Consider the following 24,306-nt stretch of genomic DNA (forward strand, 5'->3'; position numbering starts at 1 on the left):
TCGTAAATCTGCACTGCCTGCTACGATTTCTAAAGTCAGAGGGCTTGCCGCAGGCCTTACTGCTGAGTTCTGGTCTGCTTGTCTCTGTGCCCTCCTTAGATCAGCAGAATGTCTGTGAGCTTCAGAGAGTCTGTGAGAGTTCCCAGTTATAACAGAAGGCGGTGGGGTGGTGGTGTACCTTGCACGTCTGGGTTGAGGGTTGAGCTTGTGCAGTCGAGGGAGCCGATGGATAAGTAGCTCATTTTATGGTATGGGCAGGCATGAACCCCCCAGGGGATTTGTCTTGCGCTGTCTAGCAAGTCCTGCTTTATCCTTGCCTTTGCTTGCCTTGCAGTTGCTAAAGTGCTTCCAAGCTTTATAGAATCTTTACAGATCCTTTATGTATGCTTTATGGTGCTTGCTCTGCGACAGGAGTCGGTGCGCACTCTATGGCACTTGACAGACACGAAGCTCACTGGGGGCGATCTGGGTTGTGAGGCGCATCTAGGCACTGGTTACTAATGTGCTGCCAAGTTCCCAAGTACTACAGTAGCCTGGCTTGACTTAACTCCTTAGCAGTGCCCCTAAACCACTGTGTGGTGGCCTTTAGAGATGCGCACCAGGACAGGACTGTGGAGATGGAAAAGAGAGTTGTAGAGGAGGTTCTAGTGTGCAGCGGCCAGTTAAGGCAAGGAGTAAGGGCAACACAATCATACCTGCAATCGTGATCCTGAATCATAAAGTCAGCGAGTATTGTTGTCTGCATGTAGTTTCAGTGTATATTTCCATATCATACACAGAAATATAAATTTCTTTACATGGAGCATATTTCAGCCTTGTATACAGTCGCGACTCGCTGCTCCTCCGCGGTAGCGGTAGAGCCACCCTAGCTTGTATTCCCCTGGATGCTGTTCACAAATACAGTATGAATTATCTGATGCCTTGCATGACTCCAAAAGGCACAAAGACAATTGTTATTTGATATCTAGATTTTTGTAAGCTTGCTTCAAAATTGTCGGTAAACAGTATGGTTGGGTGGGGGGGGCGTGGCTAGCCTGCCGGCAAGATGGCCGTCACTATGTGAGGCTCTGCCGGGCTTAGGGCATCAATCCTGCATTTCTCCTGTCGGATTGGCAGCAGTGGAGCTCCGTCGACGGGCGAGGTCTCGCTGGCAGTGGTGCTCCCGTTTTTATTTGGTCCTGGACTGGAGGGGGCTCCGCAGCGGCCCGCTGCGTGTAGCTAATGGGTGGGCTCGGGCCTGCTCTCGGCCTGCGGCACCGGGGACGCGCTCCTATGCTTGTGCCAGCTAGTTGCCGACTGAGTCCGTGGAGGGAGAGCTGCTGCCGGCTGTGTGCTGGGGATGGCCGGGGCTGAGGCGCACATTTGCGGGGCCGGCTCGGCGGTCACTTCGGACCGCCGCCCTGTGCCGTTGTGGTCGTTGGCCTCACGGACCTGTGGGGTGCGGCACTTTACCGCATTTGGTGCCGGCGGCCTGCACGGTGCTGCCGAACCTGAGAGCCCCTTGGCTGCTGGCAGACCTGCCGGACCATCAAGGATTTCGTCTGGGGTGGCTGCCCCGAAGCTGTTTGACGGGTGGGGCCCCTCCTGTTCTACTGGGTGCCCGGACACGGCCTTGCCCAGGAACTGAGACCCCTGTTTTGGCCTTCCTGGCGGGGGTGCTTAGTGAAGGGCCTCTGGGCGGCCCCATTGCCGGTCAGATCGGACCGGGGGGGGTTTTGGGGGCCTTTTGTGGCCCTATGGAGGCGGGAGGAACCGATTTGTGCCCTGCGGAGGCCTGATCTGGGGATGACCTTGGCTATGCTGGCTGATTGGTAGTGGCTCCCTTTCTGAGTGGTGGATAGAGACTGGCAGTAACGGAAGGGAGGCCAGCTGCCGGGGGGATGTTGCGCTATTCTTGGAGCCGCATATTTGTGGTGCTGCTCTCCCGCGTGTACCTGGCGCACTGGTTTCCTCTTTTCAGCAATTGGAGGGGAGCATTTCCTTGGTGGGCTTGTGGCGGCAGCCGGCATGGGAAAGGCGGAGCAGAAGCAGGCGAAGATCTCCTTTGATGGCGGTAGGAGGAAGGGGGGCATCTCTGCTTCTCAGTCGGGAGAGCTTCCGGCGGAGGATGGACCTTTGGACACATCGGTCAAAGCCATGTTTTTGGATCTTAAAAACAGTTTGGCAGGCATAGACGCTAAATTGGACCACCAAACTGAACAGATGGACCGCATCAAGGCCAGAGTGGATGATCACGATGCTCGCTTTGACTAGTTAGAGATGCACACTTCGGAGCTGGAGGATCAACGACACATAGAACGGGAGCAACTGTTGCGGATGGGACGGGTGCTGGAGGTTATTCGCAATAAAAATGAAGATTTGGAGGCTCGGTCGCGCCGTAACATTAGAATGATTGGCCTTGCGGAATCCACGGACATGGGCAGGATGGAGGACTTTGTGGTGAAAATGTTTGCAGACGTATTTCCTGGAGAGCTTTCCAGGATGTTCGTGGTGGAGAGAGCTCACAGATCGCTTGGCCCTCGGCCTCCGCCGCGACCCATCATTATCCACCTGCTGAACTACCGCGATAGGGATGCAGTGTTGCGGCTAGCCAGAGAGAGGGGCCCGGTGATTTAGAAGAACTCAGAGCTGAGCTTCTTCCCTGATTACACTCCGAGTGTGCAGGCGGCCCAAAGGGCCTTCCTGCCAATTAAACGCTCGTTAAGTTTCACTGATGCCAGATTTTCTCTTATTTACCCTGCAAAGCTCCGTATACAACATGGGGGCACATTACATTTCTTTACAGACCCGAAGCTGGCGGCTAAGTTTGTTAAGACGATTCCCCGGAGGCCTGCAGCTGTGGGGGTGGCAGATGCTGGAGCTGAACGATCAGACCTAAGTGACAATGATTAACTGCCTATGAGTGCTGGAGAACCAGTAGATCTTGATGACCCAGTTGGGGGGTCTGCGTGGGTGGAGGGTGGGTCTGTTTGCAATTTGTTCCCTCTTTGTTCTTTGGTCCTTTATCTCTGCTTCCTTTTCCTATGTGCAGCTGGCGGGCTGGGGGGAGTTGTGTGGTGGCATGGAATTTTGGTATTGTTGCTTTGGTGATGCTGGGTAGGGTGGCACCTCTTCATTGCCTCATCTGGAATGTGCGTGGCCTGAATGATGGACATAAGGTGCCGGTCATGTCTGCCTATGTTAAGCGCCAGAATATCGACATATGTATGCTGCAGGAAATGCACTTGTTAACGGCTACGCAGCATCGTTTGAAAGCCAGGTGGATCGGTGAATGTCACAGTGGGGTGTTCTCGCGGTATGCAAGGGGCGTGGCGATTTTGCTGCGTAAGGGGCTGCAATGGCGCACGCAGCGGGTAATAGTGGATCCGAATGGGCGCTGTGTTCTGATGAGTGGAACGCTACTAGACAGACCTTCCAGGCTTGTCTCGGTTTATGGCCCTAATGTTGACGACCCTGAATTTTTCTGCGAGGTCTGGCGCCTGGTTGAATCGTTGGGGGGTGGCACTGTGATTTGGGGAGGAGACTTCAACGTAGTTCTTGACTCGGAGAGGGATCGGGAAAGCTCGTCCAGGGCGCGACACTCTGCCGCTGCTAATGCTTTGTCGACAGTTATGAGTGATGGCACCTTGATTGACATATGGAGGGCGAGGCATGGGGACAAGAGACAGGGCACAGGTGTTAATTGTGTGCACAATAGTTGGTCCCGCCTGGATCGCTGGCTGGGCACGCGCGATGTGGAACTCTGGACACGATCAGTGGAGCTTCTAGCCCAGACTCTGTCAGATCACTCTCCGGTCGAGCTGGAGATGCCGGGGGGCGGGCAACGCTTTTGCCTGGCGGGCAACGCTTTTGCCTGGCGTTTGTCACAGGGGGCGCTTCGGGATGTGGCGTGTTGCAAGGAGGTTTGCAAGGCTATCACTCAATATTTTGACGAGAATATTGGATCGGTGGACTCTGCTGGGATGCTTTGGGAGGCCTTCAAGGTGGTTATCCGTGGAGTGTGCCTGTCGAAGCAGCACGGGGTGTTAAGATCGCTGCGGCGGGAGTTGGCAGATATGGAGGCTCGAATTGCTGATCTGGAGGCCAAATTGGTGGTAGATTGGTCTGGTGAAACGCTAGCGGCCATGCAGGGCGTGGTGTCTCTCTATGAGGAGGCCTCTTTGCGGGAAGTTTGTTTTTTGGGGAAGTATGCCAGGGCCAGGCACTATGGTGAGGGTGATAGAGCGGGACGCGCGCTGGCGAACATGCTACTCAAGCCCTGGGCTAGCAGCTATGTTACTGAAATAGATGGGTTGGAGGGTGAGCGAGTGGCTGGGACGGAGGGAGTTATGAATGTTTTTACGAGATATTTTATGGCTTTGTACTCTGCTCCCAATGAGCTGAATAGTGAGGCTGCGCTGGAATATTTCTCTGAGATCAGTCTGCTCTGGTTTGACGATGCACATAGAGCTTATTTTGATGCTTCCTTCTCCGTGGATGAGGTGAAGGCGGCGATTAGCAGCCTACCCGGTGATAAGTCCCCTGGATTAGATGGCCTGACCCCTGCTTTCTATAAAGAGTATTCTGATATACTAGCTCCTCAATTGTTGGAGGTTTACGCTGAGGCGATGGAGACTGGAGCTCTTCCCGCCTCCCAAAGGGAGGCGCTGATAGTTACGATTCTCAAGCCTGGCAAGGACCCCCATAGTTGTGATTCACCGCCCCCTCTCTTTGATTTATGTGGATAATAACATTTTGGCCAAGATGATAGCAGCGCGACTGCAGCCGTTGATGTCGCAGCTGGTGCTGCCTGACCAGTCTGGGTTTGTTCCGGGGCAGTCGACGACGCATAATCTGCGAACGTTCTTTGCGGTGATGGGGACGCTTGAGGTGGAGTTTTTAGATGCCATGAAGGCGTTTGACTCACTGGCATGGAAATACTTATTTGCGCTGCTCGGCAGAGTGGGCCTGGGAGCGCAACTTGTTACATTGATTCGGTTGCTGTACACAGACCCTGTTGCTCGATTGCGGCTAAACGGCAGTATCTCGGACCCATTCCCGGTGGCCCAGGGGACCCGTCTGGGTTGCCCCTTGTCCCCCGCTCCTTTTTGCAATGGCAGTGGAGCCGCTCGCAGCCTCTCTGCGACAACACCATAACAGAGGGATGCCGTTCCGGGAGCGGCCCATATTAATCTCGATGTACGCTGATGATATTGCGCTGTATGTCCGCGAACCGATTAAGAATCTAGATGTTCTGCTTAACGAGATTGTTCGATTCTGTGCCTTTTCTGGCATAACGATCAACTGGTCTAAATCGGTTGTGCTGCCTCTTAATGCGGGGACGGCAAGCTTCCTGTCCGGGCATCCTATTGAGTGGGCGAGCGGTCGGTTTGATACTTGGGAATTTCGCTGAGCTGTGATGTTGATTACGTAATTACGACAGGCTGGTAGCTTGGCTGGAAGACAGGATCGAGGTATGGCGCTCACTGCTGTTGTCGCTCATAGGGCGCATAGCTATTGCTAAAATGGTTGTGCTGCCAAAATTTCTGTTCTTATTTGTGAACCTCCCACTGGCACTTACTGCGGGTTTCCTGCGGCGCCTTCGTTCGGCCCTTATACGACTGGTCTGGGCAGTAGGCAGCCCAGGATTGCTTGGGAGAAGCTGACATTGCCCTTTGAACTGGGCAGTCTGGCTGCCCCTGATTTGGAGCTTTAGTATTATTGTGCGCAGGCCCACTTTGCGTACTATTGGATACGCCCTGTGCGCTACCTGCCACATCTTGCGCCTGAGAGCGATGCGGTGTGGCCGGATAGGCAGCCGCAGGTCCTTGGGTGTTTGTCTCGGCCCTGGTCCCGTGGAGTGGATACAGTGATGTGCACTTCCAGAGCCTGGGAGGCTTTGTTGCGACGGTCTGAGACATGTGAGCCCTTTGCTCCCACGATACCGGTGTTGGCTGTCGCTGACGAGAGGATGTCCCGGGACAGGCGGCTGCGGGACTTCCTTGATGGCTTGGGTCTATCTACTTTGGGGGATTGGTTTGAGGGGGGGGTGGGCGGCTGATCTCACCGGAGGCAGCACTTGGAGAGGGAGCTGATAACGCTATGCATCGGTTATATGTTTTGCGAGTCTATGCGATGCTTCGCACGCGTTTTGCGGGTCTCCCGGCGATTCCGAGGACTTGTCGGGCTCTGGAGATGTTGTGGTGTGTGCAGTCGCCACGCAAACTCATTACTAGGCTGTATGGTTGTGTGGGAACAGCAGAGGCATATTGCTATGTCTGCTAAAGCCCGATGGGAACTGGACGTTGGGGAGTACATTTCTGAAGAAGCGTGGAAGAAATGCTGTGCGCATATGAGAGTGCTGTTGCCGAACTATCAGCTGCGACTTACCCATTTCAAATTTCAGCATCATATATATTGCACCCCTCGAAGACTACGCTATGGGGCTGCGCGCGGATGCCAATTGTGAAAGGTGTCGCGCCCCGGAAGCTGATTTTTTACACACTTGCCGTGGCATTGTGGGAAGGTGCGTGCCTTGTGGTTGGAAGTGATGATTGTGATTGTGGAAATGACTGGCCTGGATCTGCCTCTGTCTCCTGTGCTGGTGCTGCTTGGACTAGTGGACGGGGTGCTGATGGATTCGCGGAGGCTGGTGGGACTACTGCTGCTGTTGGCTAAGTGAAGAGTGGCGATGTGTTGGGGGAAGGGCCGGGCTCCTTGCGGGGCCGACTGGCTGCGAGATGCAGCGTTCTGTCAGGAGCAGGTAACGATTGTTTGGGAACTGGTCCCTGAGGGCTCCCGTCCGAGGGACATTTGGGTGCCCTTGCGCTCCTATCTGGAGTCTCATAAATGAAATGTTGTGGGCTTTCTTGGTTGGCCATGCACATGGAAGACCCGCTCTGCGTTACCGCCTGTCTGTGCCATGTTGGTTTGCTGGGATGGATGACTGTGCTGCCTGTGTTCCTCCCTGCCGCACTTAACTCCTTTTGTTGGTTCCTTACCGGTTCTTTTTTCCCCTGGGAACGTGGTAACATTTAGCACTTTTTGGAGATATTTCTAATGTTAAACCCTATGGCCAGTAAGTGATATGTTGACCGGACCCTGCTGTACTGAGTACAACGGGACCATGTCCCTTATTACATTTATTATTGGCTGGCTATAAATTGATGCTTGGGAATTGCTGGGATTGTCTCTGTTTGTATATGCCCTGCTCCTGGGCTTGTTGTTGTATGGCTGTTAAACTGAATAAATAAAAAATAAAAAAACAGTATGGTTTGTTGGGAATCTACTGTAATTAGGTGTTTTCCCATGTAATGGGTTGACATACTTCAACCTAATGTTGCACATTTCACTAGGGTCATAGTCTAGCGTTAAGTCTAGATTCAAATATAAATAAGCTTGTGTTTTCCAGTATTGTAGACAACAGTGTCCCTTAAGATTTGGGCATTCTTTTTAATGGACTAGTATTTGAGTGTACAGCTTCCTTGCAAAAAAAAAAAAATATATATATATATATATAGAATTACAGGATTCAACCTTGTGCAATAGAAAGAAGTAACATACGTATTGATATTTAATGTCACCAAGTTACTACTGTTTTCAAAACTCCAGTATGGGGACAACACTTTCAATCAAAAAACGGAGTGACCATCATTCCGTACCTGTCCAACTATCCATCTGAAGTAGCCACAAACAGTTGAGGTTGACTGATCTTCGTTTCTTTCAGTTATCCCGATAAGAATTAGTCTGATTGGTGAAACGCTGCCTTTTACACTGTCGCAGACGCAAGCGTTCACAAGCAGGCACAACAACTCTTCAGCTCACATGAGATCGAAATGTTTAAAGAAACTCAGGCCCATATTTATACTTTTTGACACAAACCAGCGCCGGTTTGCGTCAAAAGTGTTACCGCCGGCTAACGCCATTCCTACGCGCCATTCGGGCGCCTTATTTAAGGAATGATGTTAGCCGGCGATGCAGACTGGTCAGAGTAAAAAAAAAAAATGACTCAAACTAGGCAGCACTGGCGTAGGGGAAAATGGGGGTTGTGCGTCACAAAATGGTGCAAGTCAGGTTTGAGGCAAAAATCATGCCTCAAACCGGACTTGCGCCATTTTTTGACGCACAACCCCCATTGAAATGACTCCTGTCTTAGCAAAGACAGGAGTTATGCCTCCTTGCCAAATGGCCATGCCCAGGGGACTTCTGTCCCCTGTGCATGGTCATTGGGCACAGTGGCATGTAGGGGGCCCAAATTAGGCCCCCCATGCCACTTTAAAAAAAATACTTACCTGAACTTACCTGGGATGGGTCCCCCCCATCCATGGGTGTACTCCAGGGGTGGGCAAGGGTGGCAGGGGGTGTCCCTGGGGGCAGGGAAGGGCACCTCGGGACTCCTTCCATGGTCAGAGACCATGGAAGTGAGCCCACAGGTCCCTTAACGCCTGCCCTCACCCAGCTGTTAAAAAACAGCGTTCCTTTAGGCTGTGCGCTGTTTTTTAAGGCCCGCCCCATCCTGTGCGTCAAAATGACGCTGGAGTATAAATAAGGCGCACAGGCCTTAAAGTCATTTTTGGGGCGGGAATGCCTACCTTGTATGTCATTAACACAAGGCAGTGCCGCATCCAAAAAATTTCGCACACTGAGGAATTTTGACGTCCGCGGGCTACAAAGTTTAAATATGGTGCATGGTTTGCGCCGCATGTGCGTCAAAACCTTTTGACGCATATTCGGTGCAAACAGAGTATAAATATGGCCCTCAGTTTGTTATATTTTTTTAAAGAAAACCAATAACTTTAGGGGAAGAAAATATACGATAGGTAGGTTTAAGTGTATATACTAAGGGGCTCAATTGTGTCTACCCAACTGTGCATGTATGAGATTGTATTAGAAACATGATAATCCATGCAAAATAAGCAACTTTTTTAAACTACAAAGATTCTCAGAGTTGTCTTTTTATAGCTATTCCTTCCAAAGGGACTGCCTCTCTATGGCCTTTGAAGTACTGGGATAAATAAAAGTTTAACACGTTTCTAAAATCATAAACCTGCTTCCCATTATGCTTTGCACACTATTACATATTAAGTAATATAATGATTGGCTACAAAAAAAGTATCCTGTTTCACATCTTGAGGAAATTGTATTTAATCAAAAGTGTTTTAAAATGCCTTTATTTAGTCCAGAACGTTTGTCAACTATTTTCACCTGCAAACTTCTGTTTATTGTCGAGGAACCTGAGGTACTGCACCCCTTCTGCACCCTCCAGTGGGACCTCTAGCAACGACACGTGGTACTGCAGTCTCTGATATCCATTACATTCCATTGCCTGCTTTTATATATGTCCAGCCTCTTTCATTTAGGTCTCTGGCCCTAACCTCTCTTTTTTGTGCATAGGCCAGACCAGTAAGAAAGGGGCCCTGTAGGTGTTTTACTATTTTGTGGGACATAATTATAGATGCTAATTGTTTATGCTTGTCTAGCTAGAGAGAGAAGTGGGGTATATCTTCATAAAAGTATAGGAAGGAGAAGAGGTGCAATGGGGGCATTTACTGTCTGTGGCAAATACAGTTTATGATTTATGTTTATAAGGCAGCTCCTACTGGGGTCCTCTGCATTCTCTCCAGGACTATATTTAGTGAATAGGATTTGCAGAATACGCTTCATCTTTCTAAATCTTCGCTGTGTAAACATTATTTACAATAAAGACAGAATAACATGACAGATTATTAGATTGCGCTGAAGGGACTTCCTACGAAACATTCACGAAATGTATACTCATTAACCTTGGATTGGAGAATGGGAGACAGTACCACCGTTTTCCAATAAGGAGAGAGAAAATTCTCCCTCCGCTGCACATACAATGGACCTTAGAAATGTTGATGAGTAACAGAGCTGAAGTGATGGCGTGCCAGCTGATAGCAGCAGAAGCAAGACGCACAAAATTTGCCCAGAATTATGGATAACCTTGCGACAAATGTGCAAGCTTAATGAAAAGCATTCGGACGATTTGAAATAAGATCTAAAAGAACAGAATAAGGTTAGACTGGCGACCATGTGCTGTATGAACTGCTATGAACTGCAGCTCGGAAATTAAGTAATTGGCGAGACTTGGGTAAACTGACTTTCCATAACATAAGGAACTGCTTGAATAACAGTTTGTGACAGTTAATTGGAAAAAAAGTAGTATTGTTTGGAGAATATTCAGGCCAAAACAAATCTAGCCGCTTTAAATTTACTCACATGAAATAAAATTTACTCATTTGGAAAACAACAATTGGCAAAGCCAATAGGTCTCGCCTCTGTGAGAGCTATTGGTTTAGCCTATTTTAGCTGTGTTGTACAGCATGTCTAAAATTTTAGTAAAAAGTGCTATAATTCGGCCTGTATTGTTGCATCATTTATTAAGGTGGGAGGGAGGGTGTGAGGTAAAAAATAACATGGAAAATGGGAGGGAAGAAGTAACAAACAATAGCTGTCTGAAAAAAGTATGATATAGTCAGTGTTGGCTGCCTTTTTTTTGTCAGGTGGTGGGTGGGCAACAGACGAAGGGTGGAATAGTGGGAGGGAATAAGCAACCTGGTCAATTAGGAGGGTGATAAGAAGGAAATAAGTACAATGTTCAATGAAATATAGTGTTTAATTAGAAGGTATCAATTAACATCTAAATTGAAGCACATGCATTTTAATTACTCGGTTAAGGCAGGAGGAAGAATAGGAGGAAATGAATGAAAAGTTATGTGGTCTTGACAGAAAAAAATTCTCTTCCCACAGTCCTGATCAGAAAATGTCACAGTGCCCATCTAAAACAATATCTGAAAAGCCAATTGTGTTGTATTTGATATAGTACAGATCTAGCATAGAACAAGCAGGTGTAATTCATGCTTCTCTTACATACAAACTAGGTGCAACACATCTAGCAACAGTGCACTCTGTCTTCACATACAGCACTAGCAGCAGTGCAGGTTTCCCTCACACAAACAACAGAAGAAATGTAGATTGCTGCACAAGGTTCCCCACACACAGAACTGTCCTAGCACAGGCAGCCGCAACAAAAGATACCCTCTCACAACAGAACAAGAGTAGCACAGTGTTAGAAATTGGGTCTTTAGTTGGTAGAGGTATATACCCTGTCCAAGTAGGGAACACAATCCTAGTCAGGGTAAGTCACAACACAACCTAAATTATCCTGTGCTCACCCTCCGGTAGATTGGCACTGAGCGGGCAGGCTTAACTTAAAAGGCAATGCATAAAGTGTTTGTGCAATAACTCATAAGCAACACAGTGAAGACACCACAAAAGGTACTCTACACCAGTTTCTGAAAATCGATATTTATCTGAGTAAAATAAGACCAAAACAATAAAAATCCAATATGCACAAGTCAAGATATCCATTTTTAAAGGTTTAATTGAGTCTCAATCCTTAAGAATCAGTGGTTGTATCCTTTTAACACACAGTATCTGGCATGCGCTGAAAATAATGACAGAGGGGCCACAGAGGATGCATCGAAAAGTAAAGCAATGCATACATTTTTCAGGCACGGCAAAGACGATGCCTTGTTTCTTTCCACATTGCAAAGCGATGCATGGGTTTCCAGGAGTCAAGCTTTGGTTGCTCACTGCGATGAGGGGATATTCTGATGCCCAGGGATGATCGTGGAAAACCTAGAACGTGTTGAGCAGAGGCAACAGGTGCTGCATCGATCCAGCAGGTGTTTTGTTGAATTTTGCATGCGTTGTGTAGATTTTCCGACTCAATGGATTTTCTCTTTTTTGGTTAAGTATTTGATAGCCATGCGACCTCAGAACAGGAGGCAAGCTCAATCCAAGCCCTTCGAGAACACTTGAGGAGAAAGGCAGAGTCTTTCCAGCAGAGTCAGGGGGCAGCAGGGCAACAAGCAGGCCAGCAGTCTTTCTAGCAGAGAAGTCCAGATGTGTCCTTTGGGCGGCCAGGCAGTCCTTATGACAGAGTCCAGTTGTAGCCAGAAATGTCTGATTTGGTGGGGTCACAGACCCAGTATATATACACCCAAAAGTGCCTTTGAAGTGGAGGAAACTTCAAAGAGTGGTTTTGAAGTGCACAAGTTCCCCTTTTCAACCCAGCCTTGTCTGCCAGGAGCCTTTTGGGGGGTTTATCAGTCCTTTGTGTGAGGGCAGGCCCACTGGCCTTTCAAGTGTGAGAGCCCCTCCACCCTTCCTGCCCAGGGAAACCCATCTGTATGCAGATGCAGCTGAGTGTCCCATGTTTATGGCTGTCTGGGTGGAATGCACAAGGAAATCTGTCAACGAGCACAGACGAGACGTGGACCGGAGGCAGACTGTAAGGCATAGATGGCAATAAGTGCAGAGAAATACTCACTTCCTAAAAGTGGCATTTCTGAAATAGTAATGTAGAATCCAACTTCACCAGTAAGTAGGATTTCTCACTACCATTCCAACCATAGCAAATATGATGTATGTTCCTCTGAGGTCAGAAATTACAATTACCACTTACAAGCATATAAGGGAATCTCTAATGCTGGCATATAAGAGGAACAGGCTTCACAGTAGTGAAAAACAACTTTGGGAGTTTTTCACTACCAGGACTTGTAAAGCTGATAAGTATTACATAGCACCCTGCTTTGTGGGTTACCTAGGGCCTACCTTAGGGGTTAATTATAGGAAAGAAAAGAGAAATGTAAGCCTTGGCAAGTACTTTTAAATGCCAAGTCTAAGTAGCAGTGAAACTGCACACACAGGCCTACCAATGGCAGACCTGAGACATGGTTAAGGGGCTACTTATGTGGGTGGCACAATCAGGGCTACTTATGTGGGTGGCACAATCAGGGCTGCAGGCCTACTAGTAGCATTTAATTTACAGGCCCTGGGCACATCTATTGCACTTTAGCACTGGTTAGCGGTGGTAAAATGTGCTGAGTCCTACAGCCAGAAAAAAAGGACATCAGAAAAATGGAGGGAGGCAGGCATAAAGTTGGGGTGGGGTGGGGTGGGGTGGGGAAGACCACCTTAAAGCTCTCAGGTCTAATACACAGGTTGCAGTAGGAAGGCAAACATCCGTCATGTACCTATAACAAAGTGCAATAGCACTGGGAGTAGCACAGCAAGCTTTTCTAATACACAAACAGGCAAACATGGTATCAATTTAAGCTTCTTTGCACAACTTGGCAATGGAATGATGTTGAAAGTAAAATGCGTCCTATGTTATCATCAGTTCAAACCAAATTCCAAGTCAATTCTAAATACAATATAGCCTTATTTATACTTTTTGGTGCAAAACTGCACTAATGCAGTTTTGCACCAAAATGTTTTGCACTGGCTTGCGCCATTTTTTTAGCACCAGCTGTGCTCCATATTTATGAAATGGTGCAAAGGGTAGGCTAGCTTAAAAAAAATGACGTTAGGCAGGTTTGAGTCAAAATAAATGATTCTAACCAGATTAGCATCATTTTTTGACGCTAAGGGGCATATTTATACTCTGTTTGCACTGAAATAGCGTCATTTTTTTTTTTAACTCTAATTCCGTGCAAAACTAACTCCATATTTATACTTTGGTGCTAGACCCGTCTAGCGCCAAATTTATGGAGTTAGTCATTTTTTGGAAGTGGAAACCTACCTTGCCTTAATGAGATGCAAGGTAGGCGTTCCCCTGCAACAAATGACTCTATGGCCTTAACGCCATATTTATACTCCCATGCAAAAATGGTGCAAGGGAGGGAGGAGGCGTCAAAAAATGGGGCAAAGTCACAGGGTGCAATGGCCATGCCCAGGGGACCCCTGTCCTCTGTGCTGGCCATTGGGGTGGTGGGCATGACTCCTGCCTTTTCTAAGGCAGGAGTCATGTGGCATGGTAGGTTTAGCACCATAAAATGACGCTAATCTGGTTAGAGTCATTTTTATTTACTCTAACCTGCCTAAAGTAATTTTTTGGTGCTAAACCCTCTTCTTCTATACCGCCAGCCCCACCCGACTAAAGTCATTTTTTTTTTTTTTTTTTTTTTAACTCTAGCCTACCGGCTTGCACCATTCCATAAATATGGTACTCAGCTGGTGCACAGAAATGGTGCAAGCCGGTGCTAAACTTTTTGGTGCAAAACTGAGTTAGTGCAGTTTTGCAGCAAAAAGTATAAATAAGGGCCAATATTTTGTACGTTTGCGCCACTTTTGCGTCAAAAAATGATGTTAATGCGGCGCAAAAAAAGTATAAATCAGGGCCTTGGTGCTAGACGAGTCTAGCACCAAGGTATAAATATGGAGTTACATTTGCACCGAATTAGAGTAAAAAAAAAAAATGTTAATTTGGTGCAAACAGAGTATAAATTTGCCGCAGAGTATAAGCATGCCCCTAAATATGGCGTTAAGGCCATAGAGTCATTTTTTGCACGGGAACGCCTACCTTGCATCTCATTAAGGCAAGGTAGGTCTCCTCTTTCAAAAAATGACTTTAACTCCATAAATTTGGCGCAAGAGGGGTCTAGCTCCAAAGTATAAATATGGAGTTAGTTTTGCACCGAATTAGAGTAAACAAAAATGACACTAATTCGGTGCAAACAGATAATAAATATGCCCCAATGTCCCAAAAAGTGAACATTCGGTATGCATTAAACCCACAAAATGCTATGTTCTGGCCACAGTAAACTGCTATCCGCGCTCATATATTCTGTCTGCAGAGAGGGCACTGAGAATATTGTTGTCCTGTGCTTGGAATTGGCGCTTTGGGACAGGCTGCATGGAAGATAAAGATAGGCTGCTGTAAATCTAACAGATGAGGGCCGTTAAACGCAAAGTGATACAAAGGGAGAACTGTTGCAGGCCACATGCGTGTCTTTATTACAAACTCAGTTAGTTCTTTCAAGATTTCGTAGCTGACCTTACATCTGCTGGCTGGCTATCTGCAGAGAGTGTGCCAAGAATGGTGGTGGCCGGCCGTGGCACTGTTTACAGAGGGGCTGATTGTCTGCCTTCCTAGGTCAGCCTCGTGATGACGTCCATCCACCTTATTATTATTTTTTTAAAATTCTTTACCGTTTCAAGAAGAAAGTTAAATTTGCACGAAAGCGCACTCTAAACAGTAACAGCCAGGTAGTAAATCGCAGCTGCAAGCAACTTAATAGAATTTGGATTTTTTATTTATTTTTATATTATGAACTCGGGGACTGCAACAGCCATTCGGGGGAGTGCTGGGTAAATGCAAGATAGGGCGAGCACCGTGGATTGGGGCAGTGGTGGTGCATTGAGAAGTGGATGGGGAGTGGATGAGGAAGGACGCCAAAAGCAGCAAAACACAAGCTTACAATGTGTCTGAGGGGCACTAAAGGTCAGTGCTTAATTTGAGCCAGTGGTTTCTGGTGCGAGGCACAGGCACTTATTTTTCTGCATCAGGCATTTACTGCGAGCAAAAGACACATATGGGAAAGACGGAGGAAGAGAAAAATGAAAAAGCACCACTAAGGGAAAAGTTAAAAGCTGCAAGAGTGAGCTGAAGGGGCGGAGAGTGGCTGTAAATGGATTAAAGAGGCCCGAGATGGCTTTAGGATTATGCAGCCTCGGTATTCTGTGCTCGCACTTTTAATTGCAGCAGCCGCGTGTTTCAAAGAAGAGCTGTGGGCACTGGCATGTTTTTATTTGCAAATTAAGCATTGCTAAAGGTAAAGGAGCCATCACACGCTGATGATATGGAAGCATGAATATGAGGAATGTTTAAAGATAAATACAAAAAACACAATATGTGGCCAAGGGCCCCTCTTAAAGAAAAATGCTGTCGTCCACTGAAAGCAGGCATGAAACCTGTTTAAGAACACAAACTGTGGACAGGGAGCACTCATAAAGGCTGGCTAAAGCTAAAGAAAACAAAACACTTATGTCTCCAAGCCTAAAAAAAATCTGCATTGCTCTTTCCTCTAAACGCTCTCACTTTGAAGCCAGGCAAAAGCAAAGTAAAACCAAGCTCTCTGTAAGACACAGCTTGACATTTGTCCTCTGTCTTTGAATGCAGAGCAGATGTAACAAGATAAGAAAAAAAAATGTACAAGCCTGTTTACAGAAAGAGGACTCTTGGAAGGATACTGTAAATAAGACTTAATCATGGGACGGAGTAAGTGAACTTCGAGGTCCCTCAGTAGGCAAATCGGAAGCAAGAAAACATAAGTTACAAACCACAAAGCCAATGGTAAGCGACGGGCAGAATGCATTCCTAGGTCAACCTTCTGAAACCCTCCAAGATGTCTTTGGTATATCAGACAGCTGCAATGTCGGGTAGGCTGAGACCTAAAAAGCAATGTGGCTATTAAAAATAATGCCCAAGTTGCTTATGTTGGAAGATGGACTAGGTGCTGTACCCATGGTAGTTAGTCACCTGTTATTATTATGTCATGTTCGTATTTACTATATTGAGTTTCATTCATTCACTCTGCAAATTGAATTAGGCAGTTCTATTAGTAGACTTAAAAGGGAGTTACTTTTCTGTTAAGCCAAAAGGAAATCTGAGTGGTGTTGGTGTAAAAATACAACTGGAAACCAAAGTATCTAGTCAAACCGGTCCAGGATTATTTAGCAGTGTTGGGCTCAGTGTGGAAATCTGAGGTACACAACTCTTGAGGATTTTAAACTCAGAAGGATAGGGTTGAAGAAATACTGAGTGTGCCCACTCAGAAAATATTGCAACCAGCATAGCACACTGTCCCCACTCACTTATCCCTCAATGAAGAAGAGACTGCATCGGATAATGCTGAGGGATCCAGTAGGTCAAGTGTAACCTGACTGTGGCACTTAATATTACTGTAGAATCGTCAGTGGCTGCTAGGACACAGACTCCGATCCATAAAATGGATGGAATCTAGCTATGGTGAGACTGTTAAGTTCCAGAAAAGACAAAGGTTCCTTGCTGGCCACACACTGTTGTCATGGCCTGAAGAGGAGGGAGAGGGTGAAAGACTGTTGGTGGGGGGTGGAAGGGGCAAAGAATTGGTCTGGTAGTGAGAAATCGCATCTGGGTCAGTTTTAGTTTTTCTTCTTTTTAGTGTTGAGTCTGTGAGTGCATGCACTAGTGCATGCGTCTAGCTTGTGAGACTCTGTTGTGTACAGTAAAGGGCATGGAAGCCTGCCTGTCGCTTACCATTTGTTGGTTTGTGTGGCACTCTGCCTTACAGCCTCATAATTAGTCACTGCAGGCGGGAAAGAGGTACTTTCCATTCCTCTGTGTGGAGCAGTAACCAAGCACTCATTTATTCACCTTAATCAGTGCCCGTCCGCTGCTTCCAACATGACTAAGGTCACTGTCAAAAACGTGTCCAGCAGGACAAGCAAAATTGCAAAGTTGTATTTTTTTACATTTTTTTTTATAGCTAACTTTCTTTTATTTTGCCAAGTCGTCTTTTCTCACTTTGCACTCTTGTTTTCTTTTGTCTTTGCTCATGGGCGCTGTTCTCAATGATAATGATCTTGCTCTAATTACTGCAAAGTGATATTGTTTCTTTTTTATGTGTAATTTCTGAAATTATACTTTAACGCATAATCATGCAGTACACCCCTATCCACACCAGTAGAATTTGCTTCGTTACAATCCACTTCACACCAATCCACACCCCTCAATCCAACCTAATCTGCCTCACTCCAGTCCAAAGCAATCTGCCCCACTTCTATCCAAAACAATCCAAGCCACTCCAATCCACCCCAATCCCATCCAAAACAATATGCCCCATTCTAAAATCCAAAATAACATGCCCCACCCTAGTCTGCCCAATCCAAAACAATGTGCCCCACTGCAAATCTGCTGCATTCCAATCCAAAACATTGTGTCCCACTGCAATCTAAAACCGCCAGCCCCATTCCAATTCAAAACAATCTGCCCCACTTCAAACTGCCTCACTCCAATCTGCCCCACTTTAGTCCAAAACAGTCTGCCCCACTCCAATCCAAAACAATCTGTCCCACTGAAATCTGCCCCACTCCAATCTAAAATAATCTGCCCCACTCCAATCCAATTCACCTCACTCCAATCCAATCCACTTCTATCCACCCTAATACAATCTGTCCCACTCCAATCATCCAAAACAATCTGCCTGGTTCTAGTCTGCCCCACTCCAATCCAAAACAATCTGCCCTACTTTGATCCAAAACAATCTGCCCCACTCCAATCCAAAACAATTCACCCGACTCCAATTCAAACCACCCCACTATGTCCCGTTTCACCCCACCCCACCCAACTCCAATCCACCCAAGTACAATCCAGTCCACCCCATTCCAATCGATCCCACTCCAATACACCTCACCCAATCCAATCCACCCCACCTCCATCAACCCCACTTTACCCCAATACACCCCACAAAAATCCAATCCACATCACTACAGTCCACCCCATCCCATCCCACCTCAGTTAAGTCCACCCCACTCAAATCTAATCCATCCACACCACTCCAAACCAATACTCCTCGATGCAATCTACCCCACTCCAAACCACCCCAATCCAGTATACCCCACTACAATCCAATCCACCCCATTGCAAACCATTCCACTGCAGCCCACCACACCGAAAATCCAATCTACCCCACAGCATTTCAATCCATCAAACTCCAATCCACCCAACTCACTCCAGTCTACCACGCACTACTCCAATCACCCCATTCCACCCCACCCAAATCCCTTGAGCCCACCCCACTCCAAACTACCCCACCCCAATTCACTCCAGTCCACCCTATTCCAATCCAGTCCAACCCACCCCAATCCTCCCCGCTCCAATCCAGTGAATCCAATCTACCACAATCCAGCTCTCACTCCCACCCAAACCAATCTACACCACTCCACTCAATCTACCCCAATCTAACCCAATTCAATCCACTCTTCCCCAATCCAATTCACCCAACTACCTCAATCCACTCCAACCTGTTCCACCCCCACACCACTGAATTCTACTCAACACTATGCCACTCTACTCCACTTACTCCAATCTATGACGCTCTTCTCCCCACTCCACTCTGACACCCCATCCCACCAACTTTTAACCATGCTGGCTTTGCAGGTGCTTGTTAGCAAAGGGGTTACAGTGGCATCGTCCCAAGCAGAGTGCATTAAGGCAGATGAGGCATATATTACAGATATCAGAAATAACTGGGGCGGTGGTGGTAGAGACAACTTCATTGATTTAAATTGCGCATTGCCAAGAGGGGAGTTGGATGTAATGATCAGGAGTTTAGCTGGGCAATAAGAGAAGAACTCTTCAGAATAACTGAGGAGAGCTGCTAGTGCCTGCACAACAGAGAAAATAACAGAGGAATTGAATGGTCCACATCTCATCTGACGTTTCCAATAGTCGTAAAAGTTTTTTGAAAAAAGTTAGATCAGAACACCACTTTTGGAATGTGTTAGTCTCCTAGTCACAGGCAGAGTGTGGAAGATAACCTTTGTTAAGATAAGAAGTGTGGCGAACCCTGGAATTATGAACAGTCCTTATAAACGGCAATGTGAAAAGTTTTAAAGTGGACTTTGTGCATATTTTATTTCAAATTCCACTGCTCCATTTTTGTACGTTTTCTTTTATTTTCTAAGTGTTCTTCTTTGTACCATAGCTAGCATGTAAGATAGGACGAGTGGGTCTAAATACCAATAGTTTATTTGAAGAATCCAAATCAAGAGCAGATGAATATTTCTAGCATTACCTTAGGCACCATCAGATATGGATCCCATGGTCTGATTACTGTCAGGCAAGTAATCATAACTAGAGATTTTAGACAATGCACGGTAAGGATTTAGTGACGAAGTTTGGGATAGTGGCTCGTTACTGACAAGGGGAAACAGAGGCGCACTGCTGAGTGGCCAGTCAGGGGAAAGGTTATACCCTGGTCAGCATAGGCACATAAATACTGGCACTGGCATGTGAGTCCCTGCATTGGCACTAAAGAAGCTCCCTTGTACTAGAACATTGTACATAAGAAGTGATCCTGTCTCACAGCAACATCTCTATAAATTACATTTAAGGAAGTGGGTGCACAGAAGCAAATACGGGTAAAACCGGGTGAAACCAGCCATTGGCAAGCAACACCCATTTATGATATTCGAAAGCAACTGTTTCCTGGCCTATTTAGACGTGGGGGAACTTCTGATGGACCGCTCCTGTAGCCTCCATTTGCACTCTATCATTGACTTTGACCTATCAGTCACAGGACCACCTCCTTTATTGCCTCAGCATGGTCACCCTCTGTAGGGTGGGCCTCAGAGCACAAATTATCCCTGCTCTGAAAACTCCCTGATAGTCTCGTTCATTTAAATTTTGTTCTGCCCTCGTGAAAAAAGTGTCCAAATCATAAAGAAAAACACTTCTTCTTGGGAGTTCTGCAGTGGCAATCAAAAACGTAGATTTTGATGCTTTTGCACCAGTGATCACAAAACTAATCACCACATGAGACATTCCCAAGCCCTCAAGCATACATTCTTTACTATTCACTTTATGAAATCCTTTGGTGACCCAGAAAACATTTCCGACCACAGATCCATAGTCATTTCCCACCAACGTTCACTTCATCTAAAGTCTAGTGGCCTACTACATGACTTCCAGTCTGGTTTTAGACCCTGACGAGGAACTGAGACAATGCTCCTTGACATCAGGGAGAAAGTACTTGATACTTTGCCTGGAAGGCAAATCAGTGCCTTAAGTTGGTAAGATCTCTCAGCTACATTTTGTACCACTGAGCGCAACCCACTCCTCGAAAGACTGACAACAGTAAGAAGCATTGTCAGTACAGTGTTAACATAGCTGCTTCCTTCTTCCTGAAATACACACATCAAGTCAAACTGGATGTCTTCCTTTCTAGAAGATCAGTATCTAAAACAGAGCAACCCAAGCGTTAGCCTTGTCACCTACACTACTGAATATTTACTTCGCTCTACTCACTGATTCTTGACACCCACAACGTTAGTTCTCAAATGAATGCTGGTGACATGCACCTCCATCTCAAACTTGATGAGCCTGTTACAGGTTCAGCTCTGGACGAATATAAGCTTACGCTGAGCACAAGCTTGAGATCCTACTTATTGGTAAAACCCTTCTCTCCCTCCTCCCTAATGGCCTGGTATCACAAACCTGAAACAGTTCGTCAGGGAGCACAAAATTCAGTCTTGCATTTAATTCTGTACTGCTTGGGCTATTGCAATGGCATCTAAACAGGACTCCCTAAGTAATTTATCTCTAAATTACAAAGGTTCAGAATCATCATGCTCCACTAATATTCAGCTTAGAACAGAAAGATCATATTACACCAATAAAGTCCCTCCACTGGCTACAGATAAAGCAGAGGAGACAATTCAAAACCTTTTCTATGGTCCATAAAGCTGTACATTAACTTGCCAAGATGTTTAGCCCCTACCAACCTATAAGAAGCCTTAGGTCTGCCAAACTCAAATACTCTCCATCTGACAGACCAGATATTTAGCTGACTGTCTCTACATAGTCAAGGTTCCTCCCTGTGGAATACCCTACCACTACCTCTGAAGCTTGACAATGTGTTCTTCAAATTCAAGCAATCCCTAAAATCCCACTGCTTCATTCAGGGCCATGACTAACCTCTGTTCTTGTACACCTCCAATTGGCAAGTAGCAGCTGAAGGACTATCCTGGATTCTAAACACTTTCCCACCTGCTGGTACACCAAAGACTGATTAGCACCTCAACATCCAAGACAAATTATGTGAACTTAAAAGCCCGTATTTATACTTTTTTTGCGCCGCATTTGCGTCGTTTTTTGACGCAAAAACGGCGCAAACTTGCAAAATACCATTGTATTTTGTAGGTTTGCGCCATTTTGCGTCAAAAGCGGCGCAAATGCGGCGCTAAAAAAAGTATAAATACGGGCCTAAGTCTGCACCATCAAAACGTTTGACAAAGTTCATCTTCTTACAATGATGCAGACTTCTATATTCGGCCACACCCAAACTACTGGTTGACTATACTATTGGAGACCTATTCTCCTTCCTCCCTTCCTTGCATCTCCTCCTTGGGCACTCAGACTACCACCGTTGATTCTAAACACTTTACCAAAGAATGAAAATAAGTGATAAATAAATATACATTAAGCTAACAAGTGGTGGTGAAATGTATGTAATGTTTTTGCTGTGTTCTTTGCCCTACTGTTTTATCGAAATACATTTGATTATGCCAGTATTTAATAAAACTTGTCACTTTTTAATTTCACAGGAGTGGTGCTGAGTGTAGTCGTCAACCCTGGACCAGGACAGAAACCTGCATTCCTCCTAATATTAAATGCAAAAGACATGAGTGAAATTGCTAGAGCAGAGGTCGACACAAACATTCCAGTCACCTTTCACGGAATGTACAAAAAAGCTTGATCATGAGAACCATTGTGTACGTTTTAAGTTATCCCCGCCTGATAAATACTTTGTTTCTACTTAATTCCTGAACTCACCACTGGAAATTCAAAAACCACTCTTGGGATATTACCACATTGTATATACTTTAGGTCTTTGACTTTATACTATGTGAAATTATTATTAAGAAACTCTTATTTATCTCAGTAGTAATAAAAACTGCATTCCATTATATCACAAAACAGAAATGTTATAAGACATTAAGTATAAATATTTTAGGATCAAAGTCATGCACAAGATATTGAATTATACAAACAGTTGCAGCTGTATTTACTACCATCTCTACTTATTTGTGTATAGTACTTTAGGATGAATAAATACATTTTAAATGTATTGCATATATTGTTTTGACTATTGGATATTTCAACAATTTCCAAGCATGTTCCAGACTTACTTTAAGCTAACCATATATATTCATCAATATGGCAATGTAAATAATGGCCACCAGTAGGAAAAGGAAATCAGGCATCACTGTACTCAAGAATGACACTAGAAATAAAATTGTCTTACTCTTCAATACAAAACAAACCCAAAGAACATGTTGCTCAGATAGCCACCCTGGAGCCAATAGAATGCTCTACCCATCCACAGAAATACAATATAAGTAGCCTTTCTTGGTACGTCTCCCACACTTGTCTCTAATGCACAACTCCTTTTATTGCGAGGTCACAATTTTTTAAGTGACATAAAAAACTAACAGTTGTGTTTTACCTATAACGAAAAATCTGTAATACGTTCTTAATGTAAAATCCTTAATACTTCCCATTATCTTTTGCACAACTGTCCATTTACTGGTCGTCTACCGCAGTGATGTTGGAAATGCTACCGACTTGTCACTAGGCTTAATAACATACTGCTTAACCCCATTATCATTTTGCTAGCCTGATTTCCCCTCAAACTCCCATTTCTAAGCTTTGATAAATCATTTGCAAGGGCTCCTGCAAAGCCAGTACCATTTGAAATAAAATGTTCATGTGATTGCACAGATTCAAATCTAGGAAGTCCACATACTTAACACAATTCTTTTGTGTTTCAGAATCCTAATCTCTGCTGCGCTGCGTTTATCTCTTTCTCATTTGCCCAAACCAATTTACAGCTCCTATGACTCCAAAATGTTATATTGGTGTTTATTCTGCTTTTGCCTACCTTTCCTCTTTCACTATATGCTATTGCACAGTGTTATGTTCCCTTTTACATGAAATTGTACTGTATAACTAATAAAGAAATACTATATAAAGCACTGCACATAAATAAAATGGTGAAGAAATTGAGTATTTTGTTTTAAAAACTACGTACTTACTATATGGTTTACAGTTTAGCAAACCAATGTTGTACGATCTAAAAACGACATAATTCACAAGGGTTTTAAATGAAAAAGTCCTGGTTTCGTCTTTTTGTTATATTTCCTAGCTAGATAGCAAGCACACTTGCAAATATTAACTTGTTAGAAAGAATAGATTCAACGTTCACACAAAAGTGTTTAAATATATCTGCCATGTAGCATGAATTTTACACACACAGTAAATGCTTTAATTACCCTAGTCCCAATTTTTCTGATAGATACTTCTAACCGTAGATTCCTCACCTTTAGAATACGCCCAGGGGCCAGACTGGATCCAGGGAATTGTTCAGCGATACTCTTGCACACCCATAGATGGCACTATGCATCTCCACAAAGACTCTACCACCAAGAAAGTCTTAGAGTGGAGCTCTATGTAACCATCAAACTGTGTTCTAACATCAGATCCTTTCTTGCTGCTCCCTTCGATATAGATCTGGATCACCACTCTTAACTTCAAAGGCCCTCCAAAGGCTCAACCTTTGCAAATGGTATGCCTGGAAACAACATCCCCACCAAATGCTACAGATTTCAAATTGTGCTGGACTGCAGAAAGCAGATGTGGGTCACAGAGCAGAACATAGTGTGTCTATGGTGCTTGAGCTCCAGGCACGAATCTAA

General features: G+C 45.6%; 1 protein-coding gene across 1 annotated transcript in view; it reads left to right on the plus strand.

Moving 5' to 3' along the window:
- The window catches only part of RPE65 (retinoid isomerohydrolase RPE65), a 227,103-nt gene extending 203,486 nt beyond the window's left edge, over positions 1-23,617 (plus strand). The window contains exon 14 of the mRNA XM_069232453.1: positions 22,156-23,617. Coding sequence (XP_069088554.1) covers positions 22,156-22,307 — 152 coding nt within the window. The 3' untranslated portion in view covers positions 22,308-23,617. The remainder of the gene's footprint in view (positions 1-22,155) is intronic.
- Positions 23,618-24,306: the final 689 nt, after the last annotated feature.

Source organism: Pleurodeles waltl, chromosome 4_2 (assembly GCF_031143425.1).
Source record: "Pleurodeles waltl isolate 20211129_DDA chromosome 4_2, aPleWal1.hap1.20221129, whole genome shotgun sequence".
NCBI classification, from domain to species: Eukaryota; Metazoa; Chordata; class Amphibia; order Caudata; family Salamandridae; genus Pleurodeles; species Pleurodeles waltl.